This window comes from Coregonus lavaretus (assembly GCF_964263955.1).
Source record: "Coregonus lavaretus genome assembly, chromosome: 27".
In the NCBI taxonomy this organism is placed as follows: domain Eukaryota; kingdom Metazoa; phylum Chordata; class Actinopteri; order Salmoniformes; family Salmonidae; genus Coregonus; species Coregonus lavaretus.
Genome location: NC_140014.1, coordinates 23138588 through 23155567, shown reverse-complemented (window position 1 = coordinate 23155567; position 16980 = coordinate 23138588). Strand labels below are relative to the sequence as shown.

Here is a 16980-nt window from a genome sequence, read left to right as displayed (position 1 = left end):
AAACAGGCAAGCGTCTAGACGCCTTTTTTTCCTCACTTGAGTGCCACAGATGGGGTCCTCACGCAGGTAGACCCCTGGGGACTGTCCATCCTGCAGGCTTCCTGTGGACACCTCAGACAGGAGGTCCTTCAGAGCCTCGTCCTTCCCACAGATCTCCACGGCAGACACGCGGACAGAGAAGCGCGTGCCCGTCTTCTCCTTGCGCTCGTTGATGAGCTTGAAGAGCCAAGAGATGGCACAGGGCACGATGCCCAGGCTCTGGGTGGAGCCGTCTTTGCCAATCATGGTGAACGTCTTGCCTGGAGACGGTGGAGAGGAAAGGGGGATGGAGACATTAATATACAAGTAATATGCATTGCTGTTGTCAACAGCCTGCTGCTCATTTCTCTCCTAAAACTGAGAAGACTTGTAATACGCTGTCCGGAATGGGTAGAGTTGATTGGGAATCTCCTGTGTCTATAAGAATTTGTGAAGGGGGTGATTCAAGGAGCAATCACTGGAGGATGAGCACAGTGGATAAGAAAAGGGAAAAGGAAGCCTGTTCTGAGAAATGACAGCCCCTCAGACTGGTAAAGAATCCAGGTCAATGACAGTGGGTAAAATTAAAGACACCCCTCACCACCATCTCTCACTAGCCCTTGCTCATCCAAACTCTCTTATCTTCTCCTCAGCTCACTCCAGTGCACCACTAAACCATTTGTGAATGTGAACATCAAACCAGGCTGTGAAAGAGAGCGTTTTTCTTTGCCAGATGAGGGGAGTAGAGGGGCTTACTTACCGAGCTTGACGTGGCCGAAGCAGAAGATGCAGCCATCCGCACCATTCACCACGGACTGGATGACCTCAGACACCGTCCCTGAGCACACCTCCGCCTGACGGAGACAGAGAGGGAGAAACAGAGAGAGAGAGTGTGAGAGAGAGATAGGGGAATTAGAGGGCAGCTCTACCATTCCCCACTCCATATGTTGTATATTGAAATATCAAATCTTTAACAGATCCTCAATTAGTTCTACAAATATTATAGGTATCAAACACAGGAGGAGCATCAGTAAGACAGGCTCTGATCAAAGATTCAGAGAGCGTCGTCATCAGGAACGTTTGTTGAAATGCGTGGCTCATCTTTACAATCTGTTTAACCACCACGGCTCCACTGAGGCTAGGCTTCTGCTGCAGACTGAGATCTCCTCCCATACATCACAAAGCAAACAAGGCCTCTTACTGCGGAACAGCTTGCTGTTACTTTTAGCCACCAGCAGTGCGGTCCCAGTGGCACAATCTAGCAGTCTTGCCTCAGCCTTGCCTCAGAGTCTGCTCTACAGGAGCTGGGCAATCAGCCCCTATCAGCTGGCTTACTGTGGAGGAGATGTATCTGATGGAGGAAGCTATGAACATAACCCAACCTCCACTGTGGAGACACTGATCCATGCTGTAGACCCTGTAGCTACTGACCATACCAAGGCTTGATCAGATCCCCCACTGCTTCTCAGCTTCTCAAACCTAAATATTGTATAGTACGATAGGGAGCAATCGCCTTGAGTAGTTTGGTTCATGTTCCCTTTTTAGTAGGCACTTAACAGCATGTTGTATCACTGCTAGATCTTCTCATCTCCTCATCAATCAGTTCAGAGGATACTGAGTGGTCAATGGAAAGCTCAATGGTTTTGGTGAGAGAAGTTTCTAAACAGAACTCAATAGCACATAGTTGTCTGGTTGTTACTCAATCACCGTCAAGTAAACATGTCCTCAGTGTCTGGCCCTTCCACTTTGATCTTAATTTAGGCATGGCTCTACTAGACTGTAAGGTCTGGACTGGGAGAGGAGAGGTTAGATATAACTGGACTATGAAAGGAGAGCTTAGATATAAGTGGACTGAATTCAATTCATTCCCCAGACTTAAAAGCCCCAGCTGTTGTGGCCCATACTGGATAGAATGCTCCCGACCCAAGACAGGCATTTTTTCACTAAGCCCCTGGACTGCACCCAGCCAGCATACACACTCTGCAACTGCTTGGTCCTTACTTGAGAGGCATCCTGGGTAAACACTGCGTCGAAGGCGAAGATCTTTGGAATGGCCACGGTGGCTCTCCTGTGCCCTGAGTTGGCGTGGTCGTTGACTGATGGGTCGTAAAGGGTCAGCTGCTTCTTCCTGGGGTCCACCTTCAGGAAGGACATGGACTCGGACGAATCAGGAGCCTCCAGGGAGGGGCAGATACGCATCATCACTTTCACCTGCAACACAAGGAGAGAGAAAAAGAGAGAGAGAGCAGAGAACATAGATGTAAGCAAATATGGCAAATGTGGGAGCATTTGCAGGCAGATAACACAGTACATACAGTACACACAGCTACAGGAGACATAGAAGGGAATTTGTAGTGGAGAGAGAACGGACAGGTTGAAATCACACCAACGCTGAACCTGGATAAACATGTCAATGATGATAGACAGTGGATGTTACCATGGAGACACGGCTACCCCTGACAAATGGATCACCATTGCATGTTAAGCTGCCACTCGTGAGTCAACACAAAGCCTAATGGTGTCAGTGTACGGCTGATATTGTAAATCATAACAGTAATGACTGTGACTCTGAGCCACCCACCATGCTGAGGGATTATCCAACCAGCAGGCTGTTCTCTGGACCAAGAGCAACTCTGTAGCTCTGCAGCATCGGAACATATGGCCCCTCTCTTGTTCCACCTCCTCGCTCTCCTTCTCCCTCTCCCTCCCACTCTCACTCTCTCTCTCTCTTTCTCGCTCCCTCTCTTTCTCTCCCTTTCTCTCTCACAGACAGAATCAGTCTGGGATCTGTCTGTATTGAGTCTAAATTTAGAGTCCATAGATTCTGTGTCGCTTCAGGTTATTTACATTTTACATTTTAGTAATTTAGCAGACGCTCTTATCCAGAGCGACTTACAGTTAGTGAGTGCACACATTTTTCATACTGGCCCCCTGTGGGAATCGAACCCACAACCCTGGCGTTGCAAGCGCCATGCTCTACCAACTGAGCTACACGGGATCTAATGATCCTAACAGTGATCCATGATCTTAACAGTATGGCAAGTCACTGGTCATGTTTAAGGCGTGGATTTAGTACACCTCTACTATGACATCTCTCATCTAGTCTAATGTTGTAACTACTGTATGTTATGGCCATGACAAATGGAGCTATTCTGCCAGCTGTGTCTGTTGGCACTTCCTGAACTGGAGAGAGCAGGGTGAGGTTTCATCTGCATGCACACCACGTTATAGGTGAAGCTGTGTATGTGTGTGTGTGGTTATGTGTATGTGTGTTTGTGTGTGCATGTGTGTGTGTGTGTGTGTGTGTGTGTGTGTGTGTGTGTGTGTGTGTTTTCATCTAGGTCAGTCTCCCTGACTAGCCCCCTCAAACAAATTCACACTCTTTTTATTCTGTGACAACTGCAATACCATTTATAAAGAACATGTAGGAGTGGATGATTCCTCTGATAAGAAGAACATCCTCACTCACTCTGTCAACATTTGACTGTGAAAACTCAACCCTGACTATCTTGTAGTATGACAGACAGGAGACATAAACATCTCTGTTGTCAGGCAGAGGAATGGATAATGGTGCTTCTCCTCGCTCTAAAAAATCCCTGAAAGCTTAGTGTGTTTACGGTTTAGCATAGTGGTAGTCAATCCACTGAACCAGTGCATCGGCACGCTCCCCCTATCCTTCATAGTTACAAACAGCTTGAGATTTAACAACCATGCGTTGATAAGGAATTCAGTCTGGGACAATAAAAATAATAAAAACCTGCATCGCACAAAAACAAAATGACTATGATGCCTGTGAGAGGCTCTGTGGTATGGAGCAGCTGATTACAACTAACTGTTCCCCCACCTCCCCTTTCTGCAAAGGCAGCAAAACTGACAGCTCAGACTGTTCCTTTCATTCTCTGTGTCTCTCTCCCGTGTCATTCGCAGCACGCCCACACAAAAGGCCTATTGTTCCCATGGCTTGTTTATAAATATTGCCACAGATCCTGGCTCTGGCACTAAGGAACAATGTGTGGTGGCTATACCATTCCGCCACAGAGGGAATTCCTCTCCAGTGTTCCGGCAGCCAAGTGCAAACTCTCTTTGTGCTCCGTGGGGGGCTGTTATCGTGACTGACGTGTACATATGTTGAGCAAATTACATTTGCTATGACATTTAAACCGGGCTTCCATATATGACTGCTGAGCCAACCGGGTGAGGGAGCGATAGCTAACGTCTAGAGCTGCTATATTTACATTGGCAGAGTAGTGATACCAGGGGCCGGCTGGAGCCTCTGCTGCATTTTAACACCTCGGGCCCCTCTGCTAATGGCCTTGTTCCCCTATCTCTTGATCCCACCAAGAAATCCATTAGCTGGGATTTTCTCCCAACCACCTCTCTACATGTCCAAACCCTCCACAAAACACATCGAATGGCTATAGTCTGGGTCAGCATTGACATCAACTCTTCATGGATGGATATGAGTGTCTTGAATAAATGCATAAGAAAACATCACAGCACCCATTCCCCTCAGTGTTTCAGTCATTTCTTCAGAAATGCATACTGTAGATTAGGTGTAAAGAAGCTGGGATGAATTGTCTACCGCAGACAAAAGAATGTTGGCAACTGAAATCGTGTTGGCTGCGGTTCCTCAAACAAGCATTGTTTCACAGCAGTGAACTCTTGGTTGTCTGAACCAGGTGACTGCAAACTGCAGTACTGTCTGAGACACAATGACAGGTTGAGTTTCCCATAACAGTGTGCTTAATGAAGAGGAACCTGGGGTTATAGACTTAGAACAATGCTGTAAAACAAGCTGATTTCCCTTTTCAAAACAACCCTGTGGCTGTCACAGATGTCTAGCTCAGTAACTCAGGTGTAGGGAGAGGAAGCTTCTTAATAACGCTGGTGTTTTATGAAGTGAGATTTACAATTTGGGACAAAATCTCAATGGTGTGGAAATTTGGCAGAGTAAGCAACGACTTCCCAACCAGGTGGGATCTAATCTTGTTAGGGGACTTCATCTGCTCTATAAATACAGGATCTCAGCTCAGCAAACAATACCCAATAAACCCTAGAGGAAGGGTGTGTTTATACAGCACTAACGCTATTGACAGACCAATCAACGCCATCCTGCTCGATTTCATCATCAGGTTTATGGAACGCAGCTAGCAGAAATTCGCTGTAGTAATGTTTGCAAACTTTTAGCCTTTAAAGTGAATTGGATTGGATTTTTGTGTTTTCTTTCCCTCAGAGGGAGGAACGTGGCCCTAACAAACTGAGTGAATTCATGACATTCGAACAGGCTTATCTGCCCGCATCTGTATGGACTGGACCAGACGACTGGCTGCCTATGGACTAATGCGTCACCACTGTGCATTCTCCCATTAAAATGTCAGTCACTCATACACACTGTATATGCGTGTGTGTGTGTGTGTGTGTGAGTGAGTGCATGTGTATGTGCAAACGTGTATGTGTGGCCTCCTGTAGCAAAGTTGGTAGAGCATGGCGCTTGCAACGCCAGGGTTGTGGGTTCGATTCCCACGGGGGGCCAGTATGAAAAATTTATGCACTCACTAACTGTAAGTCGCTCTGGATAAGAGTGTCTGCTAAATGACTAAAATGTAAATGTGTGTGTGTCTGTGTGTGTGCCTGTCACTCCTTACCTTTCCCATCCCGGGGTTCTCCTTGACCTTTGAGACGGCGCGGAGCAGGCATGGTGGGGCGGGGGGCGGCGAGAGCTGCAGGGTGCCACTGAAGTTGGTGGGGTAGATGGAGGGCTCCTGGGCTCCAGGGTGCAGCAGGGAGGGAGGCTGGTGCTTCTTCCGCTTGGACGAGAGGTTCAGCTTCTGAGCTGCCCTGGGAGGAGCAAACACAAGAAGAGTTTAGCCTAACTTCAAAAACATACAATTTAGCCAGCCATCTGTAATGTGCTGGGCAGGAAGGAAGATAAACTTCATAGGAGCCACCAGGCATCTCTTTCTTCCATAGTCGACAGGAGAAGGGCACTCCCGACTCTCCTCCACCCCCATCCACTCCCAATGCTACCTCCCCTTTAACTCCCCATTCCCTATCTGGGGCCAAGGCTTTATAAAATGCTTCAGTTCTTCACTTCAAAACAGTAACAACATAGAATTCTCAAACGCTTTAATTTCAGCACTCCAATCGCTCACGCACTGCTAAAGACACAATGAAGCCCAATTCTGCTTTCCATGTGTCTACATTTGACAAGCCGCCATGACACCTGTGTTGTCAGTGGGCCAGCAGATGCTTGTCGTGGCGCTAATGTACACTAAATGGATCAAACACAACACACCTGTCAGGAACATGACAGGTAAGGATGGCTGGCACAATGTTGCCGTACAGGTAAGGCTGTTGCAGTGACCGTTGGACCGCTACACCAGCAGTCATGACCGCAGTCAAATTCCATTGAGTCACAGTAATCTCCTCTTATGCACTCTGGACATGCGTTGGTAGTACCAATTTACTAACGACCGTCAGGTCGCTAATGGCCTGGTATTCAGTGCTCTATTGTCCCTCTAACCACTCTGACATCAATGCAAACGCAATCTAAAATCACATCAAACACTTATCATCAAAACAGTATTGTGCTTTTAAAACACACCATTAGGCTACATTTTGTTACCTCACTGTGATGATCAATTTGAAGAAAGAAGCTCAACAACAGGTTGAAACTGAGTGGAAAACATGGTCATTGTGGATGTTGCTTAAAAGCCAAACACAACAAAATGGACAGCGCTTTCTAAGGTGATTATTAATTCAAAGCATTTAAGATGTTGCATGTAGAACACCCATAAGCATATTAGAGCTTATGCATATGCCTATATATGAGTCCGAAAAAAAACACCTGAATTAAAATGATGATTGTGCTGTTATACAATACAATCATAATAATAGCCTACAGCTTATTACGTACGGCAGAAAAACATTTAAAAACAAAGATTTAAGATGTCTTTGGTACATAATTGGTCTAGCCTATACTATAAATTCTAGTAATCGCCTTTGAGTGTGGACTGTATTATTATGCATACCGGATGGACTGGTTACCTTATGTTACGCTCCAAACTTTCTCTGGGAGACAACGTATAGGCCTAGGCGATGCTGTTGGTTCATCGATTGTGCAGGGCGGCTTACAGAGTTAGCCTACAGTTACAGTGAATTAGTATTTAAAATGTATGCACGCATGACTGTAAGTCGCTTTGGATAAAAGCGTCTGCTAAATGGCATATTATATTATTATTATTTGATTTTGAATAGCCTAGTAATAGGGATTTTTTTATATTTTCATAATTAATAGGCTGACATTACCTTTAGCTACAGAGTATCTCACCACCGTGCATTTCCTTCTCCTCCTATCTCTCCTTCATTCCTTTCTCGAGTGTGCAGAGATAGGGGCTGACAACAGTTTAATTAAATATATTTCGTTATGAAAACCTATTACTATCTATGTTCCCGAACAGATTTCACTTGGTTTCCCAAATTAAGCACTAGGTAGCCCTTGGCATACAGAGTTTGGGCGGAATATCACCTGTCGAACAGCGAGAGGCTGCATGGTCCTCAAACAGTGGTTGATGTGTGAAGTTAAATAAGTGTTCTTATAAGCCCAGACATTTTGTATACGCAATCCTGTGTGAAAGCATCGTTTTGATGGTTGCCACTAAAAAGAGGAGGCACCCAGCTGCTACTATATTTATTTCTCAGCTGCTCCGCTATAAAACCGGATTAGCCTACCCGGCATGATTTAAGAACGAACTGCGGGAAAGCAGCTATTTAAGTGCATATATACGGATTACCTCTTTTTTCCACTACCCCTATTGCTGCCCATTTGATAAATGGGCCATTCTACACTGAACAAATATATAAACGCAACAATTTCAAAGATTTTACTTGTTTACAGTTCATAAGGAAATCAGTCAATTTAAATAAATAAATTAGGCCCTAATCTATGGATTTCACGACTGGGAATACAGATATGCATCTGTTGGTCACAGATACCTTAAAAAAAAGTAGGGGCGAGGATCAGTAACCAGTCAGTATCTGGTGTTACCACCATTTGCCTCATGCAGCGTGACACATCTCCTTCGCATAGAGTTGATCAGGCTGTTGATTGTGGCCTGTGGAATGTTGTCCCACTCCTCTTCAATGGCTGTGCGAAGTTGCTGGATATTGGCAGGAACTGGAACACGCTGTCGTACACGTCGATCCAGAGCATCCCAAACATGCTCAATGGGTGCCATGTCTGGTGAGTATACAGGCCATGGAAGAACTGGGACATTTTCAGCTTCCAGGAATTGTGTACAGATCCTTGGTCATGGGGCTGTGCATTATCATGCTGAAACATGAGGTGATGGCGGCGGATGAATGGCACGACAATGGGCCTCAGGATCTCGCCACGGTATCTCTGTGCATTCATATTGCCATCGATAAAATGCAATTGTGTTCGTTGTCCGTAGCTTATGCCTGCCCATACGTTTGCAACGCCAGGGTTGTGGGTTCGATTCCAGTATGAAATAAATAAATAAAAATGCATGCACTCACTAACTGTAAGTCGCTCTGGATAAGAGCGTCTGCTAAATGACTAAAATGTAAATGTAAATAAACCCACCGCCACCACGGGGCACTCTGTTCACAACGTTGACGTCAGCAAACCACTCGCCCACAGGATGCCATACACACTGTCTGCCATCTTCCCGGTACAGTTGAAACCGGGATTCATCCTTGAATAGTACACTTCTCCAGCGTGCCAGTGGCCATCGAAGGTGAGCATTTGCCCAGTGAGCATTTGCCCACTGAAGTCGGTTACGACGCCAAACTGCAGTCAAGTCAAGACCCTGGTGAGGACGATGAGCACGCAGCTGAGCTTCCCTGAGATGGTTTCTGACAGTTTGTGCAGAAATTATTCGGTTGTGCAAACCCACAGTTTCATCAGCTATCCGGGTGGCTGGTCTCAGACGATCCCGCAGGTGAAGAAGCCGGATGTGGAGGTCCTGGGCTGGCGTGGTTACACGTGGTCTGCGGTTGTGAGGCCGGTTGGACGTACTGCCAAATTCTCTAAAACGACATTGGAGGCAGCTTATGGTAGATAAATGAACATTACATTCTCTGGCAACAGCTCTGGTGGACATTCCTGCAATCAGCATGCCAATTGCACGCTCCCACAAAACTTCAGACATCTGTGGCATTGTGTTGTGAGACAAAAACTTCACATTTTAGAGCAGCCTTTTATTGTCTCAGCACAAGGTGCACCTGTGTAATGATCATGCTGTTTAATCAGCTTCTTGATATGCCACACCTGTCAGTTGGATGGATTATCTTGGCAAAGGAGAAATGCTCACTAACAGGGATGTAAACAAATTTGTGCACAAAAAAGCTTTTTGTGGGATCTTTTATTTCAGCTCATGAAACATGGGACCAACACATTTTACATATTAGTAAAGACAAGATTACATTGAGAATAGTCTGATGGGTAAAATATGATCACTTGATAAGAGAACAGCGTGTGCAGCCTGAGGCTAGGAACAGAGCGCAAGCTTTTTGGGGGACTTTTTCGAATAGTCAATAGCCTATAGTCGAATCATGCAGCCCATATATATGTTTTGATTTCTAAGACATTCTACGGTCTGTATCATTCACAACAAAATTTGCCAAATAACTTGAAATCTAGCGAATAGGACCTGTTTCAAATTATTACTTTTACGCTCAACATAGCCACTTCATATGCGGAATTGCTCCGGAATGGGAAAACTATCCTTTCTATTTCATTCAGTTCAATTATATTATTCTTAGTATAAAATCATATAATATAAAATAAAGGCACGGGACATACAGTGGGGGAAAAAAGTATTTAGTCAGCCACCAATTGTGCAAGTTCTACCACTTAAAAAGATGAGAGAGGCCTGTAATTTTCATCATAGGTACACGTCAACTATGACAGACAAATTGAGAAAAAAATATCCAGAAAATCACATTGTAGGATTTTTAATGAATTTATTTGCAAATTATGGTGGAAAATAAGTATTTGGTCACCTACAAACAAGCACGATTTCTGGCTCTCACAGACCTGTAACTTCTTCTTTAAGAGGCTCCTCTGTCCTCCACTCATTACCTGTATTAATGGCACCTGTTTGAACTTGTTATCAGTATAAAAGACACCTGTCCACAACCTCAAACAGTCACACTCCAAACTCCACTATGGCCAAGACCAAAGAGCTGTCAAAGGACACCAGAAACAAAATTGTAGACCTGCACCAGGCTGGGAAGACTGAATCTGCAATAGGTAAGCAGCTTGGTTTGAAGAAATCAACTGTGGGAGCAATTATTCGGAAATGGAAGACATACAAGACCACTGATAATCTCCCTCGATCTGGGGCTCCACGCAAGATCTCACCCCGTGGGGTCAAAATGATCACAAGAACGGTGAGCAAAAATCCCAGAACCACACGGGGGGACCTAGTGAATGACCTGCAGAGAGCTGGGACCAAAGTAACAAAGCCTACCATCAGTAACACACTACGCCGCCAGGGACTCAAATTCTGCAGTGCCAGACGTGTCCCCCTGCTTAAGCCAGTACATGTCCAGGCCCGTCTGAAGTTTGCTAGAGTGCATTTGGATGATCCAGAAGAGGATTGGGAGAATGTCATATGGTCAGATGAAACCAAAATATAACTTTTTGGTAAAAACTCAACTCGTCGTGTTTGGAGGACAAAGAATGCTGAGTTGCATCCAAAGAATGCCATACCTACTGTGAAGCATGGGGGTGGAAACATCATGCTTTGGGGCTGTTTTTCTGCAAAGGGACCAGGACGACTGATCCGTGTAAAGGAAAGAATGAATGGGGCCATGTATCGTGAGATTTTGAGTGAAAACCTCCTTCCATCAGCAAGGGCATTGAAGATGAAACGTGGCTTGGTCTTTCAGCATGACAATGATCCCAAACACACCGCCCGGGCAACGAAGGAGTGGCTTCGTAAGAAGCATTTCAAGGTCCTGGAGTGGCCTAGCCAGTCTCCAGATCTCAACCCCATAGAAAATCTTTGGAGGGAGTTGAAAGTCCATGTTGCCCAGCGACAGCCCCAAAACATCACTGCTCTAGAGAAGATCTGCATGGAGGAATGGGCCAAAATACCAGCAACAGTGTGTGAAAACCTTGTGAAGACTTACAGAAAACATTTGACCTGTGTCATTGCCAACAAAGGGTATATAACAAAGTATTGAGAAACTTTTGTTATTGACCAAATACTTATTTTCCACCATAATTTGCATATAAATTCATTAAAAATCCTACAATGTGATTTTCTGGAAATATTTTTCCTCATTTTGTCTGTCATAGTTGACTGTACCTATGATGAAAATTACAGGCCTCTCTCATCTTTTTAAGTGGGAGAACTTGCACAATTGGTGGCTGACTAAATACTTTTTTCCCCCACTTTATAAGCATATCTTGTCTGCTAAATTAACTAGCCTACAGCCTATTGCATGGCGCATAGCCAGATAACATACAATAGGCTGACACATATTCTGTTCTTCTAAAATACATTTTCTTCATATCACGTTTCTTCAGACCTGCCTAAAATAAATAATGGATTTATTGTGATGGTGTATATTAAATGGATTTACTTTTGAAGGCATGCATCAGCGGCTTGTATGCGTGGAGGCCTGGAGATGCTAAACATGTTTATTTTAATGATCACTCATTTACCGTGAGACCGGCAGATATTTGCATGACAATAACTGGCTGACACAGCCCTACTTACAGGCAATGGAAATGTTTGTTCTCATTATAGAATTGAAGTGATTGTGACAAGAAACATTGTATTATTTAATATGTTATTCCGGTATAAAGGTGAAGCTTGTTAGGGGGCTCCTGATCATATCCGATGGAATCAATGACTGATCCCTGAATCTCCCATTCACTGAGTCCCGTGATAGACAGATTTGTTGAGGAGAGTGAGAGACATAGATCTCTCCTGGTACTGTGGGCTAGTTAGACCTTGCGTCTCATTAAGTGGTTGTCTTTAAGCAGTTCCACTGTTCTGGCGTTTAGCACAGCTCTCAGGGTAAGACCCAGCTCTGTGATGGGACTAGTTAAAATCCACTGTCATCCTTCTCTCTCTCTCTTTCTCTGGTCACAAGGCCAACTGAGTGAGACACACGCGTTCCTTTCAGTCTAACTCCTGCAAGACAGAGACAATATCTCTGCTCTGAGTCCGACTGCAACTCTACTAGCTCTGTAACTCTGTAACAGTCAGCCACACTTATAACAGCCAGTGATATGGCACCACTGTGGATCAGTTACCACAAAACGTCATCTTAAAAGTCAAGGTCAGAGTAAAGGAATACACACAGGAAATTCAATGCACTGAATGCTTTTCAGTCACACAGTTAAGAATCAGAGAGACGCAAGAGACAAAGAAGCAGTTGTCAATAAGAAGGAGAGAGTGACAGAGAAATGAAGATGGTATGAGTGATGAAAAGAGGAGAAATGTGAAGAGGGAGGGTTACAGGTAGAGAGAGAGAGACAGTCCATGTGTGTCTGTCTCAGTGAGAGGCTGTTGCCTGAGAGCCCAGCATCCTGAGCTCATTAGTCCTGCTCTGGGCTCCTCTGGACAGGGTGGGCGGCTGCCAAAATATACCCCCCTCTACCCCCTGGAGTGACAGCCACACCCCTCCCCACCTTTCCCCCTCCCCAGTACAGCACAGCACGCCCCCTGCAGCGACAGCCCAAGAGCACAATCAGGGAACACACCGCTGGCTGATGAAAGAATTATTGCATCCAAGAGGGCTACAGGAGGAGGCTCTCCCCAGGGACCAGCCTGTGTGTGACAGCATGAGAGAAGGAGAGTGTGAGGGAATAGATGAATGTGAGATGGTAAAAATTCAAGAGAAACTCGGCACATACAGTGTGTGTGTGTGTGTGTGTGTGTGTGTACACATGTCAGTCTGCACATTTCAGTCTGCACATGTATGAAAGGGAGTCTGCATTACACATTAATTGTTCAACACAAAGTCTCTCTCTGTCTCAAATTATTCACATTCAAAGGTGCTATTGTAGAAATGTGAGGAATCTGCCAACATGACAAAGACACACAGCAACAAACAATAAACTACTATTAACATTTGGATAGGATTCACAGGTTCCATTTTTGCTTTTCCCCCTGTCCCTCTGGGATCCCATATGGCATTGCAGGGTATGCCTGTAACCTTGAGGGTTAAAGCCTGTCACACAATGAGAAGGAAAGGCACGTGCGTCCGCTTGAAAGGAGAGAGTCAGGGTTGTGTGTAATTCTGTTGTTCCGTCAGAGCCACTCAATGGGTGATGAGCAATAACAGTGAGCGCTCACCTCTGTAACAACGCACACACACCCTAATGGGGAAATTAATTGCTTGTCACATGGCTTTCCCTCTCTTTTCTCTCGCTCTCTCTATTTCCCTCTCACCTTCCCAGTAAGAGGGAGCTAGCTGTGATCACCCAATCGAAAATGTGCAGGGAGGAGAGGCTCAGATTCCCTCACTCACTACAGCTTGCCCACCTGTTCAACACCCATCTCTGTCCTAATGAAGCCATTTCAGTACACATCTTGGGTCTGAATGCATGCTCAAACACATGAACTGCATTTCACAGATGTGGGGAGAGAGATTCTGCAAGTTAGAGGATTATCAGGCAATACAGCACTGTAGATAGGACGCAAACAACCAGCCTCAGTCTCTCTGAAATATTTTCTACAACATGCATGTCAAATTATGAGGGATTACTTTAAATAGTACATTGTCCAATAGTGCCCAAATACCATCTAATAAAATGTCAAGACAGTGGAAAAGATAGAGAGATAGAGTACTTACAGCTCTTTCCAATCCATGATCTAGTTAGTGGTCATAGTCAAAGAGCGCAAAAGTGGTCAAGCTCAACTTTAGGGTCCATGTCTCCACTTCCAGGGTTCCCCATTCCTTTAGCATTAGAGACACAGAGAGAGAAGTAGAGAGCAGAAAGAGGCGGGGACGATCCCTTTTGGGGCAAGGGGGTCCTTGTTACTCCGATCACAATTATCGAAGGTTCCACTTGATTTCACAACGGTTTGTAAGGGGCCAAGGGGACGGAGGGAAGGGGCACCAACGTCATCCTAGCTGACTGGGAGAGGAGGGCGTGGATTGTAAAGAGGTTCCAGTGAGGGGGTCCAGACAGGTTTTCAGGACGGAGAGAGAGGAAAAGGCAGAGAAGAAGAGGTCAGAGGGGAGAAAAGCACCTCATCCTCTTTACATATTCCAGTGAAACAAACACCTGTTCTGTGTCCACGCCTCTCCACTCACCAAAGTTCAGTCTCAGTTCAGAGATCCAATACCTCCAATAGAAGCAGACTCTCCAGCACTCTGACAAGATGCTCTTACTCCTATCTCTCTCTAATTCACTCTCTCCTTTTCTGTTCTCTTCTCTTTCAGCCTCTCCTTTTCTGTTCTCTTCTCTTTCAGCCTCTCCTTTTCTGTTATTTTCTCTTTCAGCCTCTCCTTTTCTGTTCTCTTCTCTTTCAGCCTCTCCTTTTCTGTTCTCTTCTCTTTCAGCCTCTCCTTTTCTGTTATTTTCTCTTTCAGCCTCTCCTTTTCTGTTCTCTTCTCTTTCAGCCTCTCCTTTTCTGTTCTCTTCTCTTTCAGCCTCTCCTTTTCTGTTCTCTTCTCTTTCAGCCTCTCCTTTTCTGTTCTCTTCTCTTTCAGCCTCTCCTTTTTCTACCCTTTCACTTCTCTCCTTTTCGCTCTTCATCCAACAGGCATTGGTTTGTGTTTATTTCTTCCCTCTGTTTCTCTCTCCCAGTTAATCCATGCTGTTACATCTCTGCTGTGTGGCTGTAGCAGGGAGTCCTGGTGGCTGTGTCCTTCCCTGTGCTCCGTGCCTCTGGTTGAGGGGAGGAGGGGGCGGCAGCAGTCAGCAGTCAGAGACAGCCAGGAGGGGGAGAGAGAACCAGTGTGGAGCCTGGGCTGGGGGGGCTTCAGGGGAATGGGGAGAATTCCTGCTCCCGTTCCAGCTCTCAATCCTGCTCCTGCTGCCGGAGAAATGCTGCCAGCTGTCCTGCCGTGTCTCTCTCTCCTTTCCTCTCTTTCTCTCCTGCGCCCTCTCGCTCCCTCTTCTCAGCCCAGCCCCTTTTCCCTCCGACAGCCATACGAGGTGGCAGTGCTCTACTGCTGGCTGCTCGCGGTGTGATCGGCAAGTGCTCTCGCTCTCTGTCTCCACACACTGACACGAGCCTGCGCGCATGCACACACGCACTATGCCACACGTTGCATGAATACCTCATGCATAAAGGAACCCTCTCTTCTTTTGCCTATCCCAGACTTCAAACAGATTTGGTTAGTATGCCTACAGCACATGCATGCGTGTGTTTCTGTGTGTTTTTGTTTTACTATACTTGTGGGTACCAGAAGTCCTCACAAGGATAGTAAAACAAGGACAATTCGGACACGAGGAAAAATGCTATTTTAGACTTAGGGGTTAGGTGAGGTTTAGGTTTACAATTAGGATTAGGCTTAGGGTTAGGTTTAGGAGTTAGGGTTAGGTATAGTTTTAGGGTTATGGTTAGGCTTAGGGTTACGTTTAGGGTTATGGTTAGGTTAAGGGTTAAGGTTAGATTTAGGGGTAGGGGTTAGGGAAAATAGGATTTTGGATGGGGATCAATTATTTGGTCCCCACAAGGATAGCAATAGAAAACTAAGTGTGTGTGTGTTCGTGTTTCTTTGTGTTTAGCTGAGAATGTAATTAGTTAGATGAATGAGAATGTCATTTATTATAAGAAGTGACACATCGATAAGAAGCGAGATACTTAAGTGTGTGAAGACGGATAGACCATTGAATCAGATGCTGGCTGAGCGATGCTTTGACTCAATGGAAAGTGGGAGAGGAGGAGGACAGACAATGAACAGATGACAGGCAGAGAGGCAGATTTATGCAGGGCAGACAGAGACAGAGAGGGCACTCACTCACTGGTCTGGTCAAGGGGAAAAAGGGGAAAGCAATGTGTATGAATGGGCGAAGCTAGTATGAAAGTGGCCTGTATTCCCATGACTGCCAATTTACCAGTAGGTATTTTAGCTCTCCTCCGGTCTTGTTTAAAAGGCAGTCTGATTTCCACACCATTAGGGTGAGCAGAGTGGCTCTGCCATTCAGCAGACACATTCAGTCACTACAGAGCTTTCCCTCTGACACACTGCTCCATATACGAGTACAATGGATTCTGGTTTCTGGATTCTGAGGCACAAAACAAGCTACAGTGTCCCCCATAACGCAAACAAAAATCAGTATAGAGTGACTTAGTTCACATATGAAACCTTGGATGTTTTTGAAGGACAGTGATATGGCAAACCCCTCCCACCCTTGGCCACCTCCTACCTACAGATCCACAGACCCCCCTCAGAACAAGACTGACAGCGATCAATGTCTGTAAGACAAAACTAATGTGGGCATTGGTCATCGTGACAACGTTGGTGAGTAGAGAGGCGTGGACATAGAACAAGTGTTTGTTTCACTGGAATATGTACAGAGGAGGAGGTGCTTTTCTCCCCTCTGACCTCTTCTCTTCATGAAAACGATTAGTCTCTCATTGAATGACAACAAACACTTGAAGAATTGGGGAATCCCTACTGTTGACCAATCACCGACGAAGGGAGGTAGACTTCGGCTACCGACTTCGGCTTGCCTCAAGAAATGTTTTGTGTGCACGAACAGCCGAAAAAGCCCGAACTGTTTCAGATGGGAAGCATGCGGACGCCTTTAAACCCATTGGGATCATGCTCGGTGTGGTTTCATGTGTACATCAAAACAGGGTAATTATAGGGCGTCACCATTGGGCCAAACTCTCAATACAGCCTCTCAACGTCACCCTCTGTACAGACCCTTTGAACAGATAACAACTGTAATATATATAAATGAGCCAAGGTAAGATTAATGCAAGAGCAGCACTGGCAGCACAAATAAAGGATCTG

At 45.5% G+C, this 16980-nt stretch overlaps 1 protein-coding gene across 1 annotated transcript in view; it reads right to left on the bottom strand.

Annotated features, from left to right (window-relative positions):
* LOC311102514 (kinesin-like protein KIF26A) overlaps positions 1 to 16980 on the bottom strand; it is a gene marked incomplete at its 5' end in the record, with an annotated part of 98069 nt that overhangs the window by 15123 nt on the left and 65966 nt on the right. The window contains 4 exons of the mRNA XM_084143876.1: positions 37 to 299; positions 779 to 872; positions 2020 to 2229; positions 5664 to 5856. Of these exons, the coding sequence (XP_084000002.1) occupies positions 37 to 299; positions 779 to 872; positions 2020 to 2229; positions 5664 to 5856 (760 nt within the window). The remainder of the gene's footprint in view (positions 1 to 36; positions 300 to 778; positions 873 to 2019; positions 2230 to 5663; positions 5857 to 16980) is intronic.